The sequence below is a fragment of the Convolutriloba macropyga genome, chromosome 11 (genome assembly GCF_964194025.1).
Source record: "Convolutriloba macropyga chromosome 11, txConMacr16.3, whole genome shotgun sequence".
Classification (NCBI taxonomy): Eukaryota; Metazoa; Xenacoelomorpha; order Acoela; family Convolutidae; genus Convolutriloba; species Convolutriloba macropyga.
In genome coordinates this window covers 40716900-40730561 of record NC_134478.1, presented here as the reverse complement: position 1 = coordinate 40730561, position 13662 = coordinate 40716900, and the positions used below count along the sequence as shown (strand labels likewise).

The window sequence follows — 13662 nt, the reverse complement described above, 5'->3', positions numbered from 1 at the left end:
GTTTTCCATACACTAGTTTAGAGTGGAGGCTAGACAACACTGATTGCAACATTGAAATTTCTCTTTTATAGTAAATCTTGCCTCCAATTTGATTCTTAGGAAAAATAGAATTGCCTGGTAGAACCCTCCCTGTTGTTTAGGATTGTGGGCTCGTGAAGTTACCACTACTCTATTTCTCTGTTTTTACGAATTTTTAGGAATTTACAAATTGCTGGGATCTGAAGGAGGAAATTCCCCACCCCCAAGTTTTTCAAATACTAAGCATTACTCAAAGTCACCATCACTTAGTGACGCAATACTCCATTAATGAATTTAACAGTAGTGATAAAATTGAGCTAACGGAAACAACTGAGCCCTGCCCAGCGGAGACCAGCAAGAAAAACTGCTCAATTTCAAGAACCCAATTAGCGATGACTTAGTGTTATCATGTTAAACAAAAAGAATCCACCAGGTCAAGCCATAAGTGGGACCAAAGTTAAAGGCAATTCGAGGGCACGAGGAAAACACTCATGGATCTCAGACCCAATGTTGAATTATTCGAGAAAAAAAGCAAACTATCAAAAAGTTTGATATGAGTTTTTATTAATCTAAAATGAGTTTCTTGCTGCAACAAAACCAAAGCAGATTGGTTTTTTTAATTGAGTGTTGAAAAAAACATGACCGAGAAGGACTTCAACTTGTCATATGGGTATGTTTTTTGCGCTCTTCTGAATAAATTAACCAGTAGCTTGAATGCTAATTTGTAATGTGGATCATTTGTGCTGAAGTTATGATGCCAATTGAAAATGATTATTTTGGTTTTGAGAACCATTATTACTTACTAGAATCAGTATCAACCATTTCATTTTCCTAACAGAGAAGAGTCAAAGTGTTTTGGGCAACCTGACATGAGGAAAGTCAAAAGGGAAGATTTTTTTCAATGAAGAAAGTCAACTTTGATTTTTGAAGTGAAGTGTAATAGATATTTTTTTCTGTCTTTTGTTTCGATTTTTCTTGTATACTCTAAATCCTCAGCTCATATATGACGAACACTAAAGAAATCAGGTCATTAAACAATTAATCTTTTGTTTCGCGAAGGCTCTCTTGTGTGCGTCTTTGAAAAACTTTTTTTTGCTCAATTGGTAAAGCACATTTAACTGTGCAATGAGCTACATTTGGGCTTCCGAGTAAATTTCCTTAATGTGACTCCGAACCCAAATGTATCTTATAGCTCAGTTATTTTTACTTTGCCAATTCCCGGGTCAAGACAATATCGGAAAAATATGTAAGATAAGCGGTGAAAAGTTTTTCACCGCAAATTTCGTACAAAATTTTGCGGTGAAATGCGGTGAATGCAGTGAAATTATGTAAGTTCACTGCCAGAGTAAGCAGTGAACTTACAAAAATTCACCACATTTCACCGCTTAATACAAGTTACCCTCCGTGCACGGATTCGAATTTTTCACCTCCTGCATGCCAGCACGATCTTCTTCCACTGCGCCACTTCTCACTAAAATCTAGCATATTTGTTTTGAATTTAAATCAAATTCATTCCTTTTTGTTAGCTAGAGTAAGCGGTGAACTTACATAATTTTACCGCATTCACCTTATTTCACCACCAAAATTTGTAATTTCACCGCTTATCTTAAAAAAGTTCAAGCCTATGTTTAACAAAAAGGAGAGTGAATTTGATATAAGTTCAAAACAAATATGCTAGCTTTTAGTGAGACGTGGCGCAGTGGAAGAAGAAGTTACTGGCAAGCAGGAGGTGAGAGGTTCGAATTCGTGCACGGACGGTAACTTGTATTCACCGCCTGATTTATGTAATTTCACTGCATTCACCGCTTACCTTACAAGATTTTCGGCATTCACCGCTTATCTTAAATAATTTTGCGTTGAATGGCGGTGACACCTCGACCCTGAGGCTTCTCAGAATTATTCTAAAGTATATTTTTTTGCCTGATTTTTTCCTACCCGTGATTCAGCCATCCTTTGTCGGGCAGAGAGTTATTTCCAAATAGTTGAAAATTGTTTAAGAAAATTCTTTATTTCTTCGCGTGTTTGCATTGATAAAGCTTTATAAAAACAAAATTTTTGGTATTTACAAACTTTCAAGTTTCGTGTTTAAAGCAAGGTTACGTGACTCTTCTGCAGTCCTGACAAGGAAAACACTTCGAAATTCTGATTTAACATCTTGAACCGCTACGCAGTTCTCTATAGACGCTGGAAGTTCTTGGTGTCCTCAAGCAGTCACTGAAGCTGTGCAAAGTCAAGCACGGAGAAAGTTGTTTTTAAAACTAAACACGTCACTGTGATTAGCTGGGGTAACTCAAAAGTGCTTCAACCGACCTTGACCTTCATAATAACCTTTCTAACTTTTGCACTGGATTATGACTAAACACCACTATAATTCGCAGCGTATAATTTGTGGAATTTCACTTGCCGAAAAATTTTCAATGTGGTTCTTTCCTCTGATAAACATGTGGATTCCAATTTTTCAAAAAAAAAAAATCGAGTAATTAAAACCTGAAATGAATTAGCAGCTTGAAGTAAATTAACTAACATTATGAGCGCTCTCAAATTTGAGCCGTGTATTGCATTTTTTTCCATTCAATAGTGTTCGCTTATTCTCTTGTCTTTTGTCTGTTATGACGTCAGATTATAGCTTTTTCTGTCTGAGTACCCAGCTAAATATAAAACAATTTTGAATGAACAAGGGAGCCTAAATTCTGCATACATAATTTCACTCGAGTTCTTTACCAAACTAATTGAACGAAAAGGAGTAAAACGCTACGGAACAAAATTGATATTTTTGGGTCTGTATTGGCCAGGAAATTCAATGAAATCAACTCTCTTAAAATCTATTTATTCTTTTTAATTAGATTTTTTTGTTACTTGAGACTTTTCTGTTCAAATCACTACTTTTGGTCCCTTTTGACCATTGCTCATTTATTTCCTTTGTGTCCTTAAACATTAGCTATACCCATGTGGTTGTAATATTTCCAAACTCAATTAGCCAATCAGAGAAGGCTGAAGTGAATGAATTTGCTGTTTTATTTTGTGTTACGTCTCGCGTGGAATATTTGATATAGATTTTATGCAAATTTCACGCAGTTCTTTTGTATTTTCTCATCTTACTTTCCGTTTATTTCCAAATAAACAAATTTTATTTTTTTAATCAAGCCTGGTTAGATAAATTTGAGGGTGCTGTGATGGCTCCAGTTATCGTTACCTTGAATTTTTCCGCGTTTGGGAAAAATCAAATAGGAACATTTTGTTATTCTACTTTATTTCGGTGTGCGTAATATTATTATATTCGTGCGTCAATTTTGCATCTTATTTCTTCGGGTGCTATATTCATAATAGCTGCAATTACTGAAATCAACAACGCTTGCGAAATTTTGGCTAAAATTAATCAAAACAATTTCATTTTTGAGAAACATCGGTTCAAAGAGAACTGAGTTTGTTGGTTTACAAACAGAAAGCTTTTTAAAAAATGAAACCAAATAAAGCATTAATTTTTAATTACATTCAGTCTTCATTTGGTATTTTGAAAGCTCTATACTTATAGCTAAAGAACAGAAATTTTATGTAGACTCTTGTCATACATCTTCAAATTTCATTAAACCTTCAAGATCGAATTCGAATACTGGCTTCAAATTTTATCTTAAACATTTTTTTGTTACCCTCCGTTTATGGAATGTTAAAAACCACAAAATTAATCACTTAGTGTATATTCTGTCTTGAAGGATTGTCGAATTATGAAACATGACAAGTAACGAATTCGTAACTTGAGTTAAAAAATTAATCAAAATTCTGAAAACGCTGAATTTGAATTATAATTCAAAGTTCACTAATTCCCATGTTATAATTTAAAAACAGAAATCTTTGGCAGTATTTCTGAAACTAAATTCCATAGCCAATTGTTCCTTTCTTTTAGAGCGTTTTCGTTATACCAATTTTGTGCGTAGAATCATTAATTCCTCGTTGAATGAAAATTTTAAATTTACCTTAACTTTTTAGTGTGATATTTCATCTATTTTTCCATTTTATAATTGTTTATTACCCCTAATCAAGAACCATTATAATTTCATTACTATTTCTTTGGTAAAAGTATGATTTGGCTGGAGCAGTTAGTGGACTATTGTGTATTTTTCATAGCCTTTTTTGGCAACTTTTTCATTTTAATCCTGCTGTACGTGAACAGAAAGCGATGGAAGAGCATGGACATTTACGTGTATAGTTTGGCCATATTTGACTTCATCTACACATTGGGAATTCCTGTTCGCATCTATGTCAGATGGAAAGACGGACACTGGCCTTTTGGAACACTAAGTAAGTATGCTAGTTTTGAATTCCTTTTAAGTTTTTTTTGAGGAAGAAACATGAAAATTCAATGTATAAAGAAAGAAAGAAAGAAAGAATTAATTTCGTTGTTGAATAATAAACAAGCAACGTGGACAAATAACGAGATCAGAGCGATCTTCTTTGTCAAGTTGCCCAATAAATTACTGACAACGATGACTTGATAAACCTTCGTTCAATACATGCAAAATATAGCACAAATTAACAAATTATTCAGATAGGACATCAATTCAACAAACTAGAGTAGCACATGTTCAACATTGTTGTTCGCTTCAGTTAAAAACGAATCTAATTAGCTCGTAGTTCGACACCAGATATGAGTTTTTCAATTTACGACAGGAACATTTAATTTTAATTAAATTTAATTATAACCGTTAAGTAGAATTATCACATTTACTGGTTTTAAAATCACATTTACACAGTTTCAAATATTTTGTATGCTCATTTTACAATTTTCTTGTTTTTTTTTGTGAGGAGGAAACGTAAATTCAAATGTTTAATTGTTAGGTTAAAAATTTGCATGTTATATGTTACTTATTTTATGTTAAACAATTGTCGCTGTTCGATTCCGTTCTCATTTATGAAAATAAGTATTACGTGCTCCCAGCTGTGTGTTATAGTGGGTATTGGTTTATGTTAATTGGTTGCTGATGAATGGGCCTTTCCGTTACTGATCACCCATTGCATTAGGCCTCCCCCTATTATTCTGAGGAGCAAATTGTTTGCCATGAAACCCCAAACCATCCTTTAATATGCACTTGCACTTCCAGAGTGCAGATGGCATACAATCGCTAATTTTAAAATTGGTTACATTTCTCTTTTTTTTCAATAAAATGTCGAGAAAAACAAATTATCAAGATTGAACCTTTGCGCCCAACTAGACTCGAGAAACCACATAAATACAAAAACTTGGGTGACAATCTCAACAATTTTTGTGTCCAATTGACTTCTCTTTGATTATGTAATTTTGTTTTGTTTCCGATCACAATATCAGGATAGCGAGAGCATACACTAAACAAATTTTACATAAAACATAAATGACCCAACTAACAAACCAATTTTGTATCGACGACTGTTTTTTTTATCTAACCCCAGTGAAGCAAAACTTGAATCACCTTTCCATGTCATGCAAGATCTTGATATCTCATGCAAAACTTGCATTATCTTGCAAAGATTTTGATCAGGTAAAAATTGCATTGATCACATTGATAAGATCTTGACAAGATCTTATTCAGATTAGTAAAGAATAATTATTGGTGGAACTTACTACGATGTCGATAAATCTTGATACTTAGCCAAAAGGCTTCCTAAAAGAAGTGAGATAGAGGGAAAAAATTGAATCAACTTTAAAGATCATTAAAAGTTGGCATACGGGATAATAATTTTCACAGGAAATAACATGCATAACATGATATGTGGTGGTTTCAAGAGCTGTTTTGGGTGGTTTTGCAAGATTTTGCAGCATTATGTAATGATCAGTATACACCTCAGCAGTCTATTTTTTTATTACTTTATCTAACTGCATTTTTTTAAAATTATTTTCTTAATGCACCGCATACTTGCTTCAATTTCTGTGAACAACCAAGTTATGGTTTCTAAGCAACCACATATAATTTTAGGCTCGCTGCTTTTGAGAATTTATAAAGTTCATAGTCCGGGTACAGCATCATTGTTTTCTAGCTTTTCTACCAGTCGTGTGTTTAAATATCAAATAGATGATTTTGAGGAGGTCAAATTCATTGAGTTTCATATGTTATATAAAACACCACCATATAAACAAATGACTTCCTATTTTTGTAGCATAGGTGACGCAAAACCAGTTCTAAAAACTTGGCTACAAAACTATATAAAGAAAATATTTAATTTTGAGACGGGTCAGTACTTTCCTAAATTAGTTCACGTAAGGCAGGGAATATATGCCCTTGTTTCGACGTATAGTAACGTATGTGTTGATGCAATTTTCAATAAAAAATGAAATGAAATTTTTCAAAATTTGTTATTTCTGCATGAAAAAGGAAGCACTTGAATTTTAAACAAACCAAAATAAAGAAATAGATTGTTTTGGACTGTTTCAGGTAACTTTCTTGCTTCACGTTGCCAAGCTCAAATCTGTTTTATTTGATGAAAATGAGATCTTCAAGATCTTCTTACAAAATTCTCTATGAAGGTTTTTTCACCGTTTAGTTGAAATTTGAAATTAAATTCAAGTACATATGAGAACTGAAGAAAGTCTCTATCTCACTGCCTTAATTTTTATTAGTTTTAGTTAAAGGAAAATTTTTTATCTGAATCTTTTATATTGTTTGGTACAATTTAAACCAAATGAACTATTTATTAAAAATGTTGATATTATTAAAAACGATTTGTGTCCTCAATAATTTTCAACATATTGAATTATGTATGAAACGTCCGTTCTTGAAGGGACGAATTGAAGGGCATAACCGTACGGTCAGACGAGGATTTCTTCAGCAATTTTTTAGTAGTTTTTTTATCAATGTTCAGAATTTTTAGATAGTTATGGAAGATCTGGACAGGTTTGCCTCGCATTGAACAGCAATCCAATCAGTTTTTCATAATTTCATATTTTTATATGCATTGCCAAATAAGTTCATCTCCTACGAAGCTGTGCTGGAAGAAATAAAATCAATTGAATAGTTTTTAGGTCTATATAATTTTTCATCACTTTTCATTTTCTGCAAATTATGCCTATTTTTCAGACGGTTAAAAACTGGAGGTCTAATGGACGCAATGGAAAGTACGTTACAGTTAATTCAATTTTGCCATCTGGCGTTAAAATTAGAAGGAGGTTAACTTTTTCAAGAACATAAAGAATGCGACTTCTATCTTTTGTATTAATCAAACGGTTAAAAGGGGACCACTTAGGGTGCTAACTTTCATATACAAAGTTCTCACATTCGCTGAAGATATCATAAATCATCTGTCAACGGATGAAAAGATTTGAGCCTAAATTCAATTGGCCTATTTCTTTTCACTGCTGAAAGACTTGAAAAACCAAAGAAAATAGGGTTTCTAATAATCGCCCGGTGAATCAGCTTCTTGCCCTATAAACTTCGATTTTGACCTGTAAACATTTTATCCTCTGCATTTGGAAAGTGAATAGATTTATCACTTATATAAGAAAGTATGAATATAAATCTCATTTATTGACCTGAATTCTCATTTGTTCAGCCACAAAATATCATCTTAGTTTTTAATTGAAAATTTAACGCGCATTAACCTGTTAAATTGAACTGGTTAAAAACGAAATTCTCAATGAACGTGCGGACATGATACGAATTTTCTTGATGTAAACTTTAAAATATCTCTTTTCTTCACTTGTTTACCCTAAGCTTCTGTTGGCGGAAAATGTTTACTTTTAATGACCTTCAGTTAGAGGTTTTCCATGGCTGTTGAAAATAAGTCAACTGGTTTTTGGAGGGATTAATGGTTAAACAAAGGAATCGTTTTATGATTTTTCTAATTGTTACATCTTTCATTCTAAAAATTCTCATTTTAATTAAGATTTGAATTTTTAACTGGATGTTTTTTATAACTGTTCACTTTGTAACTGCCATTTCGGGATATGCCGGATAAAATAGTTCACAAGGCAAAATTAAAGTGTATATCTATTTTGGTCTCCCTGTCGTGAGCAGGAGATGAAACTGTTCTTTTTGTGATATTGTTCAATACGAATATTTAAAATTTTGTTTTTGGAAGTTGCTCACTTGGAACTGTTTAACATCACTCTTTAGAACTTTCCAGTTTAGAACGGTTAGTTTTAATGAGGTATCGAAATGTCAAAATTTCACTTCCTCGGATGTTGTCAATGCGAGGTTGTCAATTGAATTGGAAAAATGGAAGGAAAACAAAAACAGGGACATGTTTCCTGTCCAGCCATCGTTCAATTATTTAAAGACGCATGAAGCGTTCTCAAAGCTATAGAGGCAATCTCAGTGCAATAGAACTGAATCAACGGGTTGAGCATGCAACAGCGGGGTGCGGGGCCTGGGAAGAGCAAGGGAAGACGAGGGTGGCGGGGTTGAGATGTATTTATGTTTATTTATAATGTCAATTTCACGAGTTGTCTCCTGCCTCTGATAAAATATGCTGTTGTAACCATTGTTTTTTTAGTTTTAGGCTTGATCAAAGATGCACCAAATTTGGTTCACACATTGTGTATTGTAATTGAATTCCTGCATTTGTCATCTTGTGTAGTGACGTTTTCAAATGAAGAATAGGTCTCTTTGTAGTATTAGGTTCCCATTTTTCAATCTACTGTGGAGCGTAAAAGCTGTTGATTCTCTGCTTTTATTGTAAATTCAAAACTCGACCGCTGTTGTTCAATTGTTGACAAATGATTTAGTTTCAAGTTCATCAAAAATCTGTTTTTTGTTCAATTTTGTACAGATAGACAAAAATATTGTATTAAGGTAGGAAGAGAAATATCGAAAAAAATATTGTTTTATGTAATATTGGTAAAAAAATCATAAACCACTTTTCAATTTTTTCGAGGAATATTGGAGCACAGAAAAGAACTTAGAAAATATCTTAGAGCTTAGAAACTTAACTTATGTTGATAAACTCAGGAAGAAAACAAACTTACCAGATTTATAACGACAACTTCAGCTCACAATTTAAAAAATGAATGTAAATCAGTTTAGATCTGTATGTTTGTCAAATATTGATATTTATCTACTAATATTGAATAGGAAATGCAACTTTGTGAACCATCTCAAGTGAAGTAAATTTTGCCTGTAATAATGAAATGACGCCCACTCATACGCCCCAAAATCGCCTGTTTTTTGATACATTATTCTTTTAACAAATGTACAAAGTAAATGTTGTATTTATCTTTTAGACTATAAATACGACTGATTTTTGCTAAAATCTTCACAATTTTCTTCTCTTTTGAATCTCCTAAAATTAATTCTTATTCTCTCAAATATCTTTTGAGCTTAAACAGCTTCAATCTCTAACGTGCCAAAACTGGTCCCGCCTCATCGGGGTTGTTGCGCTACAGTGTTCGTAATCCTGCTAACAGGTTATGGACCCAACCATCAGACCGGTGACGAGCTAATAGAGTTTTGGTTGAGATTGTAGTGTCAGTGTTGGCAGTTTTAGCTCTTCTAGATTGACGAGAGTTATGATATTAAAATTGTGATTTCCCTCTTAAATAAAAGCTAAATCAAAAATTGTATAAAAAAGTTGAAGTTTAAACTTCATAATTGAACCATCAAACAATAGTTTGAAGTGGATGACATTTAGCGGGTTGGCTGAGGACTACCCAACATGGAGCACTCGTTTCTCTGCCTTTGCACAAACCAAGGGGCTCCTCGAAACGCTCACAGACACGGTTGAACTACCTGACAGGCCAGCACCACTGAGGGAAGATGCTAATGATGAGCAAAGGCGAGAACACGAGGCACAGACTCCAGCTAGAGCTACAGCTGTACAGGAAGATGAGAGCCGCAAAAATCAGATTTGGTGCTACCTGGAAATGACGCTAGACGCCAGCAGCCCCATGCTCATCCGACATGACTGTGTGAACAGCAAGGGACTCGGAGAGGGCCAGAAAGCGTGGCTACTTCTCCAGCAACGCTTCAGAAGCGACGAAACAACCACAGTCATCAGTCTGATGAGGCGGTTGGCCAGACTACAACTTCAAGAGGACGAAGCCATCCACCAGTACTTCATCAGAGCGCAAGAACTTGTCACCCGATTGCATCATGCTGGTGAGGAGCGTTCTGAGACGCTGTTTGATGCAATGGTATTGAACGGACTTCCACAGCGATACGAGAATTTTGTGGTGCAGGAGAGCTTCAATCCTGCAGAGAACTTTGTGGAGACAGAGAGATGATGTGGAGGAGGATCAGCACGTTGCCATGTCAGCAAAGAATGCTTCTCATCAAATTGGTATACACTCTTCATTCAAATCACATCCTAGGAAGATTTTTTCTAAGCCTATTAGTTCCAAAGGCCCTAGATTGTGTTTTGTATGTTACAAAACTGGACATTTAGCAGCTAGTTGTTACAAAAAAGACATCGCTGTATGTGGTATATGCAAGGCTAAAGGCCACCTAGCAAGTGCATGTAATCATCAACAAAAAAGTCCTCCCTCGTAAAGGCTTAGCTTCTAGTTTAAGCGCTGACAGCTCATTTGAAGTTTCGAAAACTGATCTAGTAGTAGATTCAGGCAATACTGATCACATGATGATAGATAAAACTTGGTTTAAAATTTACCAAAAACTAGAAACCATAGTTAACAATCCAGATGGAGGGAAAACAAAAGTTGAAGGAATAGGAGATGTAGATTGTGGAAGCACGAGACACTAAAGTTGTGCTACATAAGTTGACTTTTGAAAAAGTTCTACATGTACCAGAGTACAAAACAAACTTAATTTCAGTTTCAAGTTTAGCTCAAAAGCAACACGAATTATTTCACACAAAATCTAAGTCAGTGCTAAAACTCAGAAGCAAAGAAAGCTTCAGAGTGATAAGAAGAGGCAAATTGTTCTTCTTACCAAACAGAAAAGAAAATAAGCACCACTTTTCAAACTTCAGTGGGGGCACGTGTCAAGCAAAACTTTGGCACAAAAGACTTGGACATTTGAACTTTAGAGATGTAGCAAATACAACAGACGAAGGTTCCTAAGCTTCAGATTTTCGTGAAACTTGTGCTTTGGGAAAAATTTCGAAAAAAGCCTGTTTCAAAAGTGAGCGATAAAAAAGGAACTCAAAAACTAGAAAGAGTTTACTCTGACGTTATTGGACCAGTTAGTCCATCAAGTATAGGTGCCAACCGATATGCAATTAGTTTCATAGACGAATTCAGTGGCTACACAGTAGTAAAATTTATGAAGTACAAAACGCAGGCATTGCAAACTTTCAAAGAGTATGTTGCCCAATATGGCCGACCAAAAATTTTGAGAACTGATAATGGAACAGAATACAAAAAAAAAGCCTTCAAGCATAAGTAGAGAAAAAACAAAGCGTTTAAGCATAACCAAAGCCTAACAAAGCATTTTGCATAAGCAAAGAAATAGCTCGTGAGTTCACAGTTCCTGAAACACCCGAGCAAAATGGTGTTGCAGAACGTATTAATAGAACAGTAGTAGAGGCTGCAAGATGCCTTCTAATAGATTCAAAATTACCAACAAGCTATGGGGTTCGAGCATTAGATACAGCATGTTATGCTAGAAATATAGTTATTAAAGACAAAAATACAAAATCTGCCTTTGAAAAATTTTTGGCAGAAAACCGAGAAGCGACCATCTAAAAGTATTTGGTTGTGTAGCCTATTCAAAAAATTGTGACGCCAGTAAGAAATCAAAGTTTGATCCAAAAGCAACAAAATACAAGTTCATTGGTTACTCTGAAAACACAACAGCTTATTTGTTGCAAAACATAAAAACTAGGCAAATTATCACTTCTAAAAACGTTAGGTTCAATGAAAATAATCTACCAGGTTTTCATAATGAAACCGAAGATATAGAAGACAGCTTTCTATATCTAGACTTAGGCGAAGTAAGAGAAGAACTTCAGGATACAAGCAACCCAAGTGAGTTAAGTTCAGAGATTGAATTAACTGAATCAGAGAGCGTTCAAGAAAGTGAAAATAATACAAAAACTGAAGTTGATCAAGAAATTTGAGAAGAAAAACCAAATCCTAGCGTCAAAGCAAAATCCAAAATTAATTTACAGTTCAATCCAAATGTCGCAGTGAAAAACATGGAAAGAAAGCCTTCAAAAATTCCAGTACCTGTCAAAAATTTGCAACAGAAAAAAGTAAAACCACCCACAAGACTGCAAATGATAGGTAAACTAGGTCAAATAGCAATTCCTTCAGAAGACCAAAAGACTTTCCAACTTTGGTCAGAGTACGATGAAATGAAAAGATTGAGAAAGGAAGCAGCTCAAGATAGAGAACTTAAGCGAAGTGATAGGTCTAGAGCGCCTCCAGAACGTTTTGGTAAAAGCTATTCTCAGGCTGTTCAAAGCACATTAACAAAAAATTTCATCGAGCCTGAAAATTTCGAAAACGCTATTAATTCGGAACAAAAAGACAAATGGCTTGAAGCAATGAAAACAGAGATAGAAAGTTTAAATGAAACAGAAACTTGGGACTTAGTTCCAAAAGAAAAAGGACAAAATTTTATTCCTGGCCGATGGGTGTACAAAATTAAACATGATTCAAACGGAAATATCGATAAGTTTAAAGCTCGTTGTGTAGCAAAAGGTTTTAAACAAGTTGAGGGAATTGAATATTCGGATACCTTTGCTCCCACAAGCAAACCTGAAACCTTTAAAATTTTACTAGCTTTATCAGCTATCAAAAACTTCTTTTTAAAGCAGCTTATTTGCATCCTAAAAAAGACAAGGAGGTCTATCTAGAGCAACCAAAAGGTTTTGAAAAGTTAGACAGCAATGGCAACAAGTTAGTTTGTAAGCTTAAAAAATCAACATATGGACTGAAGCAAGCAGCCAAAAATTGGTATCAGGAGCTTTCAATTTTTCTAATTCAGCAAGGTTTAGAGAGAAGTAAACACGATTACTGTCTTTTTCTAAAAAACAAAGAAAATGACAAACTTTATGTTCTAACCTGGGTTGAGGACTTAGTCATAGCAGGAAATAGTCAAACCGAGATCGACAAATTGAAAAGTTCACTAGAATCAAAGTTCAAAATGGACGACAGAGGAGATCTTGAATGGTTTCTCGGAATGCGAATTCTGAAAACAGAAAAAGGAATAAATTTAGATCAAGAAAAGTACACTCAAAACATTTTAGAACAGTTCAATATGCAAGACTGCAAACCAAGCAAAACGCCAGCAGAAAATAACTTAAAACTTGAAGTGGCTCAGGAAGATTCAGTAAGAGTAGATTCACATGAGTTTAGAAGTCTAGTAGGTTCATTGTTTTACCTAGCTAATCAAACTAGACCAGATATCATGTGGATCACAAATGTCTTATCACGCTTCATGAATGACCCAACTGTTGAGCATTTCAATGCTGGCAAGCGTGTGTTGAGGTACCTACAACATACTAAATCTCTTAGACTCTTTTTCCCATCAACCAACAACAGCACTCTAGTTGGCGAAACAGATGCAGACTGGAGTGGAGACGTGAATGATAGACGATCGACCACATGATACTATTTCAAGCTGCGAAATAGTGGGGGATCTGTCAGTTCGCAAGTCAAGAAGCAACCGACAGTGTCACTTTCATCTTGTGAGGCGGAATAGCAGGGTTTAGCTGCCGCGGTGCAAGAAGCCATCTTCTTGCGTGGTCTTCTCAGAGAACTGGGGTACGAACAGTTTGAGC

At 34.8% G+C, this 13662-nt stretch overlaps 1 protein-coding gene across 1 annotated transcript in view; it reads left to right on the top strand.

Moving 5' to 3' along the window:
- Positions 1–3054: 3054 nt before the first annotated feature.
- Positions 3055–13662, top strand: part of LOC142349801 (uncharacterized) — a 74894-nt gene continuing 64286 nt past the window's right edge. The window contains exon 1 of the mRNA XM_075401577.1: positions 3055–4314. Within this exon, the coding sequence (XP_075257692.1) occupies positions 4095–4314 (220 nt within the window). The 5' untranslated portion in view covers positions 3055–4094. The remainder of the gene's footprint in view (positions 4315–13662) is intronic.